Source organism: Leuresthes tenuis, unplaced genomic scaffold, assembly GCF_036924035.1.
Source record: "Leuresthes tenuis unplaced genomic scaffold, fLeuTen1.0.hap1 SCAF_17, whole genome shotgun sequence".
NCBI classification, from domain to species: Eukaryota; Metazoa; Chordata; class Actinopteri; order Atheriniformes; family Atherinopsidae; genus Leuresthes; species Leuresthes tenuis.
In genome coordinates, this window is record NW_027325371.1 from 5737331 (window position 1) to 5751142 (window position 13812).

The 13812-nt window shown below is 40.3% G+C and overlaps 1 protein-coding gene across 4 annotated transcripts in view; it reads right to left on the reverse strand.

Moving 5' to 3' along the window:
* Positions 1-13812, reverse strand: part of spop (speckle type BTB/POZ protein) — an 83401-nt gene that overhangs the window by 16708 nt on the left and 52881 nt on the right. For all 4 annotated transcript variants that reach the window (XM_072369044.1, XM_072369047.1, XM_072369045.1 and 1 more), the window contains one exon: positions 13642-13769. In XM_072369044.1, coding sequence (XP_072225145.1) covers positions 13642-13769 — 128 coding nt within the window. The remainder of the gene's footprint in view (positions 1-13641; positions 13770-13812) is intronic.

Genomic DNA, 13812 nt, shown 5'->3' on the forward strand with positions numbered 1-13812 from the left:
AAGAGTTATCCGAGGGTGAACCGATCTGTTAACAATCTGACTAATTCACACCGAGGCCTATAAATGGCATACACTGTTCATAAAAGAAAATTAGTCAGTCAATCAAGCATGCTGTGAATGATTAATGTGGGTTCTCTGCCTCTGTAATCAATACATCAGCCACTCAATATGGGAGCAATTCAAAGACAACCTATTGTTCCGTCTTTATCCAATCAGACGGGGTACACTCTCAAACAAGCCAGGCGTTGAAGTCAAATTGGGAGCGCCAGTGTGTGTATCTGAGTGTGTGCATGAGAGTTGTCTGTATGTCTTCCCTGCTGATTTCACCACCTGTTCCAGACAATGTCAACCAGACTCATTTATCTCTCAACAGGACTCACTGCACACGCACACACAAGCAGACCCAGGAACACAAACGCAGCCACATATTCACACGTCCTCATTACCAAGTCATTTCTGACGGAATTGACTGACTTGCATCTTTTTTTTGTAGTGCAATGTAATCAACCAACAATGTCTGATCAGGCAGAGGCTAGTTTAGAACATAATCTAGTTAGTTATTATTTGTTTGTCATCAGAAAAATTATATGATAAGAATTCCGCTATAATAATATTAACTGACTGTTTTTTCCGAAATTTGCCAACAGCTAAATTTGAACGTAAGATGCTAATTTTACTCCATGATAATTATTTCATGGCTGTGAAATATAGAAATTATTTTCCACAGTTATGATTATGGCAACATAAATGTTATATGAGGGTTATTCAAAGCAAAAAAATGAATTTTAAACGTGTTCTTCCATCCAGCACTCACAACAATTACAACAGATTTTATTACACTATCAAACTGTTTACCTGGTTGTTTATTGCAATACGACCAGACAAAGACACTTTACAACACACATATAAAAAGATAATCATTATTCCCTTGTTTTATTGCTAAACTGCTGTCAAATATCCCCACTACATTCCCACAAAATGGTTCTTTAAGCTTCGGCATCTGGGGCCGGCACCCAAAAAACAAACAAAAACATCCAGGTTCCTTCTACATTCAGCCCCACTCAACCATCTGCCCAGCTATTTGTCCAATGCCACATCCATCCACCTATTCAACTTACACAAAAAGAGTCCTGGAAAAGAACGAGAGCCACATACAAAAGATAAATGCGTGGCAAGCCAGAAATTGAATGTCAAGGAACCTTGTTTGCTCCTGATGGGGGTTTGAGGGCAAGTCTGAAAGGGAAAGGAGGACAGAAAAAAAAAGGGAGACAAGGAAGGATAATAAAACATAAGAGGAGAGCAAGAAAATGGGAGGGAGAGGGGAAGATGTAAGGATCGCAAGAATGCAGAGAGAATACAGACGCAGAGATACCGGGCAACAGACAGAGAAAAGAAAGAAGCCATAACAAACAAAGAGGGTGGGAGAGATCTACAGCTGAAGATGGACTCTCACGGCAGCAGCTCATTTTTGTGCCAGAAATGAGCTGCTGGGGCAGAAAGATGAAAATGTCCCTTTCTAAAAAAAAGTATTCATGTCTGGTTTTCACGGTCGGCTCTGTTGATCAGGCGGATGCAGGTCTGACTGACTGACATGCTTCCATCTCCTCAGGAGGAAGGGACAGTCGCATTCATATGCCACCGATAAGCAAAACAAAAGCCAGGGACAGCTGAAGCATCTGTGGATAAGTTAGGAGAGCAAAGCAGAGAGACACAGATGGACGGACAAAGAAACAGTGGGCAAGGGACAGAAGTTCAGAAGAGAGGAGTAGCGACAGAGTCTAGCACTTTGTCCTGAGTCCTCACTGAAAAAAATAAACAAGTTCTGCAAAGCGAATTGGAAGAGAAGCCTGTGAGCCTGGTCAATGTGTTTGGGTATAAATAGCCCAATTAGTATGGTGGAGATGTTGCTGGGATCTCAGATGCAGCACAGCAGAGCCAGTCTAATTACTGGCTAACTTGACCAATTATTCCACTGTTTAACCAGGCAGAAACTAAATCGCAGCACCTGGTTATTTAGACACACCGGCTGCCCTGACAGTCGTCACGACATTAGCTGTCATCTTCAGTCACTGTCAACCTCCTCGTCTTCCTCCGTGCATCTTCACGAAAATTTTCACGAAAATTCTTGACATAATGGATGGGTGGACAGTGTATGAACTTTACGTGAATTTATGGAATACGGTTAAGCAGAATACACCAAAACAACATATTTTCATGCATAAATATTTAGTTATTTTATTCACCAAAGATTGGTTGTCTTGTCATGAGTGGAGGTGACCAGCTGTAGTTTATTAAGCTATTTAAATACCATTCCATCACTGAATGACAAGAATGTAAAATACTGTCTTCCCAGGAGAGAAAAAGCAGCATTAGTCATCTCAGCGAATGTCCAAAAACATATATAATTGATTCAACAGACAAAGCCCTTTAGTTGCCATAGCAGCTGCAAATCTTTACCATTAGGAGTCAGTTCCTGAGAATGCACTGTAAGTCTTTATATTTAATTTGTTTGGTAATGCCTGAATTCACAAACTTTATGACACATGGAAAATGTAAAAATTACAGACAATAACGTCTGGATTTGAGCAATCTCTGCTTTTCTTTCAATATTCTTTTTACATGGAAAGAAACGGACAATGTTGGTCAAATTCTCAAGTGTTAAACAATAATCACTTGGCTGTCTGTAATCTTCTGAGGCTTCACTTCACTGTGTTCTTCGAGCCGTTTCAGCAGCTGCTGCTTGGGGGGAGAGGTTATGACTACCAACATAACTCTACAAAATACAATTGTTGTTTAAAAAAATGTGATTGATTATTGTACCATGTTATAAGAACTGTTCCCAATTCTCAACCTCAGGCAGCACCATAAACTCATGAACATTTATGAACTGCTAACTCCAACAACTCATCTGCGACTCCCAGAACTTCCAACGAGGAGAAAAAAAAGTTCACAAAACGGTTCTGTGGGTAAAAAGGAGCCGTTTGAGACACATGGGTCCCCATAATGACTTGTATTATCAGAAGACGATTCAAAATTAAATCAGCCATCGCATGATTATTTCTAGATTTCAACATTCTTTTCTTTAAATATCTTAGAGAGCCTAACAGAGATGAAGATGTTAAAGTGTTGAACTAACGAATCCACCAAGTGATTGACTTTTATTTATTACCCCAGTGTGTTAATGCCCATAATGATGAAGACGACCTCAGGTAAAGAATAACCGTAATGAAGAATCATTGCTGTTGTATCATCACAATCATCATTTGTTTTGGTAATTAAGTTCCCAAGATAAGTACTTGCTAAAGCACTTGCCTCCCAGTCAGTTCCTCAGACATCAAGATGGATTTGTCGTAAGCTTCCACTAAACCCTCCAGGCAACGCAGAGTTAATATTGAGTTTCAGCACCCAGATGATTTATTCATAATGCATCAATCTTTTCTGCTTGTTTATGTGTTTGTTTATGGATTTACAGTGTTTTACCAAGCGTGAAATAGTTTGAAAAAGAAAAAAATCTAATCAAATTCATTAGGTTATGGAACACTTGGTTTTTTTTCCTCATATTCTTTGTTCGGTGCTTTTGCAAACATCCTGGATGAAAACAAACGCTTGGACAGTCACACACTCACCTCTACACACACTCTGATGTGACTCAACGCTTTCTGGAGATGTCAAAGAGAACCCAAGTGCTTTACTCTGCTGAGATTGTTTCCATCTCCCGTTTTTCTTGCTTTTATCTGTTTTTAAAGTCGACATGATTTGAATTTGCACATATCATGTTGACCTATCCTGCATCAAGAGCTGAACTGGGATAGGTCGCTTCTAATCTGAGCTGCATTGCTGCTGACTTCATGGAGGACAACACGGCACTAGATGAGTGTCTGATCCTACCAGCTCTGTGCAGCTGTCAGTATGTATCACATGCATCCCTCCCCCAAATGCCTTTAGAGCAAATTTTCATCAGTGTACTTCAATTTGACACATATTGCATACATTTGTCCCACTTCTAAGCATTATAAGTCAATATTAGTTTTGCAAGGGAACAATTTGCTACACACATAATATAATTTTTCTATGGTTTGGAAATAACCTGTTTGATTGGAATACATTTTTGCACCAACGAGCCAATTATTCAGCAAGAAAATTCATTCACTTTCTAAGTCCTTCTTCTAAGGAATTAACAAACTGTTGAAACGGAAAAGAAAATAAATGCTACCCAACTCTGCAGGCAGAGCCAGAGGCAGACAAGGCTGTAAGTTTCAGAAACGCCTGCCAGATTAGGAAAGAAGCACTGCCAGAATTGTGGCTGTATTATAGTTGTTTATAAGTCGAGGTATAATGCCAAGTTTAATTATGCCACATATTCCAAAAGAAATAAACAAACACTAAGGTTGCTGAAGCGTAAACATGTCTTTTTTTCATGGCAAGTCCACGTACCTATGTACCTTTGCAATTCAGCCTTGATTATTACACATAATAAAAAATGAACCTAAATGCATTTCGTATTACTCATTTGCAAGGTCGGGTCATCTGCAGCATCCGAGGAAAGGCTGACAATGGTTCCTCATTTGATGAAATGCATCATTGAAATCACATCATGACTCACTCAGTTCAGATTTTAAACTGCTCGTTTCCTCTGCTCTTCCTGCCACCGTTCTGTTTTTCATTTCAATACATTTCTGCTCTCTTGTTATAATTAGACCATTGTCCTCCCAATGTTTAGTTGAAGCCACTGTTTTTCTCTCAATAACGGCTATACGCTCTTGTTGGTTATACTTTGTTATTGACAGGTTAACACTCATCAATTCTGTTCCACACTCTTGGTTTTAAATAAAATAAAAAAAGAACACTTTTATTAGCTGAAATGAAGACTCTACAGTGAAAGCATTGCATACATATAAAAAGTGCTTCACAACAGTGGCAGCCACTGCATACTAAAAGGTTGAGAGTCATCCAAATCTGGCTGCTTGGGGCTATTGCAAAGCCAACTACTGAGCTCTGTGGAGGCATCTCCACAAACATAGACAGATATAAGCAGGACTGCTGGCACAGAGCAAATGAAAGAAACATACTCCATGTGGTAAATCATTAACTGTAACATAACTGCGATGTGTTTCATATCAAACATCATTGTCATCTGTAGGTTTACTATTAGTTGTGTTGTCACTGTTTTAATGGAACAAAACAAAACTAATTACAAAGAAATGCAGTAGAAGAGCAGAAGCATATTGTGGTTTTAATTGTGGACTTCATTATGTGTCATTTAGATATTTAATGAAATTTGATGCATATTAACCTTAATCAAAATGTCTTACAGGAAAACACTATGCATTAACAAATAAAGAAGAGTCCAGTAATTCAAGTATTCTGTTTAAAACCTCATAAATACACACAGAATAAGCACATGTCATCTCAGCTTAATAGATGTGTGATCCTAAAACATGACGTCTGAACTCCGAGCTCAAAACTCATCACCAGCTTTTTATAACGCGTGACTCGCCGTCCTCTCTCCAGGCCAGAGCAAACAGGCTTGATGTCACGGACCCACTCCAAAGCTTCCTCATCCCCCTCCCCTCCCCTCCCCATCTCATTCATTCTTCTCACCACCTTTTAGTTCTTATTGCTCAAAATCACTTAAAGCAACGACAGAATATTTGAGTTAGGAACCATTTTGATTGAGGGCTCTGCTCTCTGGCAGTTTTATAGAACTATAAAAGAAATTCAAAGAAAGGCAAGGGCTGAAAGCTTAATCATCTTTAATTAAAGGCTATTTGCTTTGTCCAAGATGATGATTATGGTATTTCAGTCTCTATAGTTAACCTATAAGGAGTCATTGGAAGCTATTGGAATGCTATCAACATGGTGTTTAGTGAATTTTTCCTTGCACAAGAAGTAATTAGTTTCATGTTATTGCTTTGTTTGTAAAAAACTGAAGAAGAAAGCCAATCACTAACTTCTGGGTGAGCAGTCTCAGCTGTGACACACATATTAAACCAAAGACCAGAACAACTGATAAGCAATTTAGCTGGCAGCAAATCAGCACCATGTCAAGTGCTGAATTGGACAGCTTTAGTGGTCTGTGGCTTTAGTATGTAAGTGCTTTATCTTCTTCTTTTGTGTACCAGCTTCGGTTATTTCTGGTCATACCTGGGATGGGAACTGTAGAGCACGTACAAAACTGTCTCGGCCAGTTTGAGTCTACCTGAGCGTATAAATGCAGGTGTAATTCAACCCCCAACCACATTGTCTGGGAGTGTTAGGCCAGCTTCAAAGGCTTTAATTTTGTACAATTTCAGTCGGACTAACTGACGGTGTTTACATGCATTTAAAAAGTCTGGTTTTGGTCTGACAACCATAACAACTCATTTTTTACAAAGGCATTGTAAACATGTGTTAGAAAATTATGGAATTATACTATGAGAAAAGCTGCAAGAATATAGGTTTTTGTGATGCGGAGGCTTCCTCGTATCTTTTGGTTCTCATAACATGTGAAGCAAGCAAAATTGTTTTGGACTGAACTCGTTTTCCAATAACACTGAATGGCTTGTAATGTTAGTTTCCCATAACATTGTGTGGCCAGTAAACAGAAATAATATAAATAGCAATCGTATCATTTTGTGAGTCAGACAGCTTCCTTGTGCGGACTTTCTCTTTCTTGCGAGAAATACATGTTTTGTGTTAATTGTATCCAGCGACTCTGAGCCTAATTTTCAGAGAATTTTTCTGACAACGTGCTAACAGATATACACAAAGCCTGGGCAGGTGAAGGACATTTTACCACGTCGCAAAGTCACCATCTGACTAACGGCCACAACATGTGAAACATCACAGAGAGAGATTTCATGGTTTCAAACTGTCCTTTTACTTTGGAGCAATCACAGCATGAAGAAAACTCAGTCACATAACTGTAAAATGAGTGGTTTAGACAAAGTGAGTATACGCTGATCGACTGAACACATGAAAGCCTCGCATAAACGTGCCATTTGAAGAAGAAAAACTAAAAAAAACGTATTTGCAGACATTGTTAAAATGTTGTCCATATAAATAACACTTACCCTTAAAAACAACTAACAAAACAGAAGAAGAAGCAAACAAGGTTTGTCGACCCAAAGAAATCAAAAGTAAGAATCAAAACCAACAAGCGTGTTCCTGTGAGGTCCTTTAGAAAAGTTGAAGACTGGTCATTGAGGGCTTTGAAGATAATGAGGATTTTAAACTATATTCTAAACTTTGCACAAAGCAGGTGGAGAGGAGCCAAAACTGGAGAAATGTGATCCCTATTTATGGTTCCAGTGAGTGTTCTGGCCACAACATTTTGGATCAACTGAAAGATCTTCAAGGAATTATTTGGACAAAGAAAAACTCTCACAAGCCCTTACAACTGTTTGGCTCTGAAGCGGCGGCTTTTGTTAAAGCTTGTGATTTATGGCTTCATATACCGGGTGACTGAATTGGGTAACAAAATTGCATGAAGATGACATGACATTAAACTTGAGTATATTTGACTGTAGGTCTCCAGGAAATCAAAATGAATGTTCAAGAGCTTTTCTGTAGTCTGTGTTACCCACAGAATATGCCGGTTTCTGGGAAAACAATGGGAAAAAGTGAGGTTTGTGGGTGTCATTAATGGTGATTTACAATCTGTCATTTCCTGAAAAAAAGAATTCAAAATCTCAAGGAATCATCCAGCACTCAGGTGCTGATTTAGAAAGGTGGCGGTGCCTGAAACGCCAAGTCAATGGGCTGTGATGTTGGGGAGCAGGTTGTCTATCTATAGGATATAATCAAGTTTCCAGAGGAAAAAGCCATTAATGGGAACTTCAAATATCGCAGGTTGGGGTCGAAAAGAAGACGGTTCTTCCCAGTAAGTTAATCACCTTTCAGTGTTGAGGCTGCTCATCGCGTTACGTGATGCGTTGGGGAGAGTGAGCAGGCTCGTACAACCCATAGAAAGACATGCCCACCCACCACAGAAGCGGGCATATTTGGGTGACTCTGCACAGGCGGAGACGCATTTCATGCATGATTTGAAGTCCAGCTGCTGAACAAGTATTGTGTCTTCAGCGCCAGTTCATAGCCAAGTGTGCTGTGTCCGGCCTGCTTTTGTTTTGACACAGAGACAAGCAGACAAACACTTTCAGACATGCCTTCCATGTACACACACTCTTGGTATCGGCCCTGGCATTGAGCATGAGCCTCTGCATGCCGTCTGTGAGTGCCAGCCATTTGGATCCCTTTTAAAGAGGTTGTGTTTTCTCTGCAGGAAGATCACAGACATAAAAGTAATGGTTTTGAGACTGATAACTGATCTGAAGTACTTGAAGGAAATATTTGGACAAAGCCTACAAGTAAATAAACTAGCAAAGGTTGCCAATTTATTCAATTTCTACTGAATTTACACAGGCGAAGCAAAGAGCATTTGTTGGGATTAAAAAAAAACTTGTCGTGGCGATGCTGCAAATCATTGCAAAGGCATTAATTATTAATTAATCAACAAATCCCTAAGTGTTAAATAATGGAAGTCTTATCATAGCAAATGTAACACTACTGGAGAGAAACTGAACTTGCACTCTATGTGCTCATTTGTTTCAACTCCATCTCCAAACCGGTTGACCCAACTAATCCTACTCATTTCATTTCTGCATCAGCTTTCGTTTTTAGGCAAGAACTGACATATCTAAATAAACTTCACCTCATTTTCCACAAAAGAAAGAATGTTTTTTATCGCTCCCCTTCACTGAATCAAACTCAAATCTCAATATGCATCCATCCTCCCTGTGTCTTTCTCCCTTCCTTCCTCTTGCTCTTTATTCTATTCCAAGAGCGCACGTGTTTGTGTGTGTGTGTGTGTGTGCGTGTGTGTTTTCAGTGTGCAGAAAGAGAGCAGCTGGAGCATCTGCAGTTGTCTCCTCTGACAGCAGCACAGCATATGGCAGGGCCCTGTGAAGGATGGGTGCTGTCACCCGGCAAAGTGCTTACCCACCGACAGGAGAGGCGAACCGCACTAAAGCCATGAGGAAAAGGAGGAAACAGCTGAACATCAGCACCTCACTCATTTATTCTCCTACCAGTACCCAACCCTAGAAGGACACAATGTTGAAGCCTTGAGGAAAGGACTTCCAAACAGCTAATGGCAGTCACATTGATCTATATATCTATCTGAAGAATATAACCCGATCTAAAGGAAAACTGTGACATCTTCCAGTTCCAACATGAAGGCACCGATACTCACTATGCATTAATTACCCTTTTGTCTCACACAGAGTTGAATGAGCCGCATGACTGGTTACCAAATGATATACATGCACGGGTACTGTGCCTCTTATTTAGGCCTTTAAACAACCACTGTAGCTACAAAAGTGACACTGCCTGTCTAATATTGTGTAGAACTCGCTCACGCTGTAAGAGCAGCTCCAATCCTTTGGACCATGGTACCAGGAATGCTCGAAGTGTCCTGTAGTGTCTGGCACTGGAACATTCAAAGCAGATTCCTTGTGTTCTGTGGGTTGGATGCTCTGTGGATCAGGCATATTTCAGCATATTAAGCGGATACTCAGCAGGGTTGAAATTAGAGTTTTTTAAGCGGATCAATGCCTTAGGCTCACTGTCAAATTCCCAGAGCTGCTCCTTTGCTGTTTTTGTTGTGTGCCAAAGCACGTGTTTGCATTTTATGTTCAGTCTTTCTGCGCTTAACACCCACTTGTTTTGCCTTCATGTAAAGCATTTGTTCATCTACTTGGAAACTAGCTGTCAGTTAAAATCCAACTAATCACGTGATTAAGGACAATGTAAATGATCATGTGAGTTTGCACAGTAGCCAACTTCAGCCGCAGTTTAAGGTCAAATTTAGATTATTTACTCCTTTACAAATGTTGGCTCTGATCTGGTTAGCTAATTGCTTCCTCATCTTCTTCCTGACAAAACTATGCATGCAAAGGAGGTAAGGGTGCAGGTCAACAGACTTCTTCAGCTTGTCTTACTCCTCCCCAGCTCCTTAATGTGCTAAATTCATTAAGCTATGTTTACACTTACAACCACTCAAATCAAATTCTAAGGATCCGGTTTAAATTCCTCTCGTATTCAAACCACTATGTTAAAAAAAACATGCTTTTTTTCCCCATTATCTGTGCAATTCGTGCTCCTTTTCAGTACCTGTAAAAAAACACACGGGAAGTATTAATTCCATCTTAGTTATTAATGTCTGACTCACACAGTTTCCAATTTTGAAAGTTGATTGCAAGGACACTAAAATTAACACCTATCCAATCTTTATCCACAGCCACTCTTCCTCTTTGCAATCTCAAATGAATCGTGGTGATTGTTACAGGGACAAAATATTCAGCCTGATTATGAATGAAAAAAAATTATTGGATTCTAATTTTGCTCTTGAACTTGAATAAGCCTTTTATAACAAGATATGTTGATTAAATCACAGATTTTCTTCATGTTTCCTGACATGACATCTGTAATGCTCTGTGGCACTATTTTGGCAATACCAAGTCTTTAAATGCACCATAAATAAAGATACTTCTGCTAACCCTGTTAGCTCACATTGCTAACATGTGACTAATCACCTTATGCCATCAACCAGACAAAACAGCTATCGATTAAGCAACAGTACATATTTGCAGAGTGATAAATCAGTATATGTGTCTCTCTAAGATAAAGACAGATGAAGTGCTGCTTAATGATCACTAAAACTGAGTCATGTGCCGTGTGCATGGTGGATAAAGAGGATATGGCGTATTCTGTTTGCTGCTCTGAAACAAAACAAGCGGGATCCTCTGTGGAACAAATGTGTCCGGCAGCAGCAGCAGCTCTCTGACACTGCCTCTGGCTTACTAAAGGTGGTCCACTGTGCTCCTCTGCTTCACAGTAGCCAATTTAAGATGACTGACATAAATTTCACCTGAAACTTCTTCCTTCCCACACAACACCCTTTTCCCCTTTTATTCAATCAGAAAAGACTTCCAGAGTTGTAACTCTGGCGTTGTCAGTCATCACAACTCTGCCTGGAGGCATATTCATGACAGCCTGAAGTTGCTGGGATTTTTTTATTCATGAGCCACAACACCTCACACATGTTGCTGGCAATGCTTTTCTTAAAGCATTTGCATTATCTATGACATCAAAGCCAAGACAGCAACAGTTTGACCTTAAAACAAGAGGTTACCCTCGCGACAGGAAGGGGGAGGTGAAGCTCAGAGAGACCGGATTTCACCTCATTCACACTTTTGGTCTCACAAGAAGAGAAAAGAAAATAGAAACAAATTTCCTCCACATGAAAATCTCTCTTTCAAACCATAGTCTTTCATTTTTAATCTTGTATTATCTTTATTTTTCCCAGCTTGATGCCATCAAGTGTGCCTACATTTTCATGGGAAGGCCTCTCCCTCAGTCTCTTCTCATTGTGCCTCCTTCCCCTCCATTTTTACATCTCTCTGTCCCTCATGCTTAAATGTGACAGGCAATGCAGAGCCTTTATGGGAGTTATTTCCACATTAAATACCTGCAGGTGTCTGAGGGGATTTGGCAGCGATGGATACAGAAAGAAACAAAAGTGAAACAGAGTGCACAGCTGGTGTTGTTTAGGCCCTCTTGTACATGACATGTAGCAGAATCCCTGCACTAAATTTGAATTACTTGTGCCTCAAAAGAATACTGGGCTGATCATAGGAAGCAAGGGTCATGAGGAGAAGTTGAGCCAGGATTCCCCACTCACAGAGGTCTAGTTTTGCCTCAAAGACACTCTACTACACAGACTACATGGGGAGAAATAAGGAAGATGAAGGACGTTACAGAGGATGGGGGAAAGTGGAGATGCAGAGGAGAGAGGAAAGACAATGAACAAGGCAAAGATATGAAGCTGGAGTGAGAGGGGAAAAAGTAATAACTGATGAAAATGATGTTCAAAGTGGGCGGCAGTCAGACATGAAACATCCAAAACAGAGGAGGAGGAGATTGGGTTTGTATGAGAGATAAAAATTGAGGAGAAAAAGAGGAAGAGGCAGAGATAAGAGAAGAGAAAAGAGGGAGAGATCTGGGCTCTCGGGCAATGGGCATCTCTCAGATGCAGGATGGGACCATCTGGACGAAAGCAGAGCCAGGTCTCTGACAGTAAACACTGGGCATCACTTTCACGTGGAAAAGGACCAGGAAAAGAGATTCAAACACCCGTTCCACACTTTCTTAACACCATCCATTCGCCATAATCAACCCAAAAATTAACTGTGCCAACTATCCTGCCCACGTGTTGGTGTAAAAAACTACCAGACCTCAATACTGGCAGTTCCATCACTGGCGAACAGCACATCAAACTCCCAGACTACCTTTTTCTAGAACACACCAGTGTGTTTTAGAATTGATTGTGAAACTGCTTGCTGATGTGCCACATCTCTAACTTTGTCTGACTTTATCATGCTAAACATTTCCATAGTTTCTCCACTGCACAGAACAAGAGAACTCACACTGGATGTAGGAATATTTCTAATGAACACAATGTTGTCTGACATTTTTAACTCAGGTTTGCCTTGCCTTCATTGTTCATTAGCAGAGCTGGCTAATTACCACTGTATGACAGATATGAAGAATGACCAGCAACTCCCACCGCCTCCCCTTCAAGAGTGTGGACGAATTCCTTGAACAAGGACCCTTCAAAGTAACTAATCTGTGTCCCCTAACGCTCATCCTCTCCAGCAAAAGGATTCATCCCCAAAATGATGTCCCGATGAGACACGCCTGCCCGAACACACACACAACACTGTTTATGCATAAGATCAACATTGCCCCTCCTACTCCTCTGTCAATAAGCCCAGTTTGGGCTTAAAACACACTTGCACATTACACCGCAACAAAAAGTGAAACTTGAAGACATGCTCTCCTTCATACCCACAGGGTTAATTAGAATTGTTTTAAACAGCCACTGCCATGCTTTTTAAACATTTATGGGTGCATGCATTACAACCAAGGCATTAACATATCCAGAAAGTTTAACCTCTTCTCTGCTCCCTGGCTCCATTAGCAGGAGCTGGGGGGAATGAGAGCGAGGACAGTTGACCTCTGCTGCCCCCTGTGTTGCAGCTGAAAAACAACAAGGGAATTTTCAATGTGGAGCAGCAGCCAGCTCAGGATCAGAGGAATCGGAGCCAAGCCACCATGCAGGCTGAATAACAATCAGCCTGTATGTTAGTGATGAAAGAGAGATCTGAACCCAGAGGCTATGTAGTACCAATAAAAACATACATAATTCACTAACAGGAACATAGAATAAGTGGTAGTGTTGAATAAAAAGATAAATGAAACAGAAATTACAGTTTTGATCCCTCTCAGGCAAAGCTACCAATACCAACAGAAAGTTTGAATTTCTCAACAGTTTGAATTTGATTAAAATTCTAAATTTTGGTTAATCAAAACACCCTGCTAAAATGGAAATTTCAGTAAAAGATGGCTGTGTTTGTGTGCAATGATGAAATGTCTCATCCAGTCTTGATCCCACAATATAATCACGATTATCCTTTTTGAGGTGCAGCTTGTACTTTAATTTCTATTTTAATTTCTCTGAAGAGATTTTGAGCTTAAATACCGAGGCGCAGTTAACACTGTTTCATAATAACCTGAGTTCAAATGAACAGCCTCCATCCTTACCTCACAGAAAAGAGTTAGTTTGTCATCAGGCAGCAGACCGTTGGCCTCATCCAAAAGGAAGTCCCTCCGTATGAACTTTTTGAAACCCCAGTCCTTCCCCTGAACAAAGCGGTACGCCCTCTGGCTCTCTGGAAATAAACACACAGACAAACAGGGAGCAGCAAAATTTTT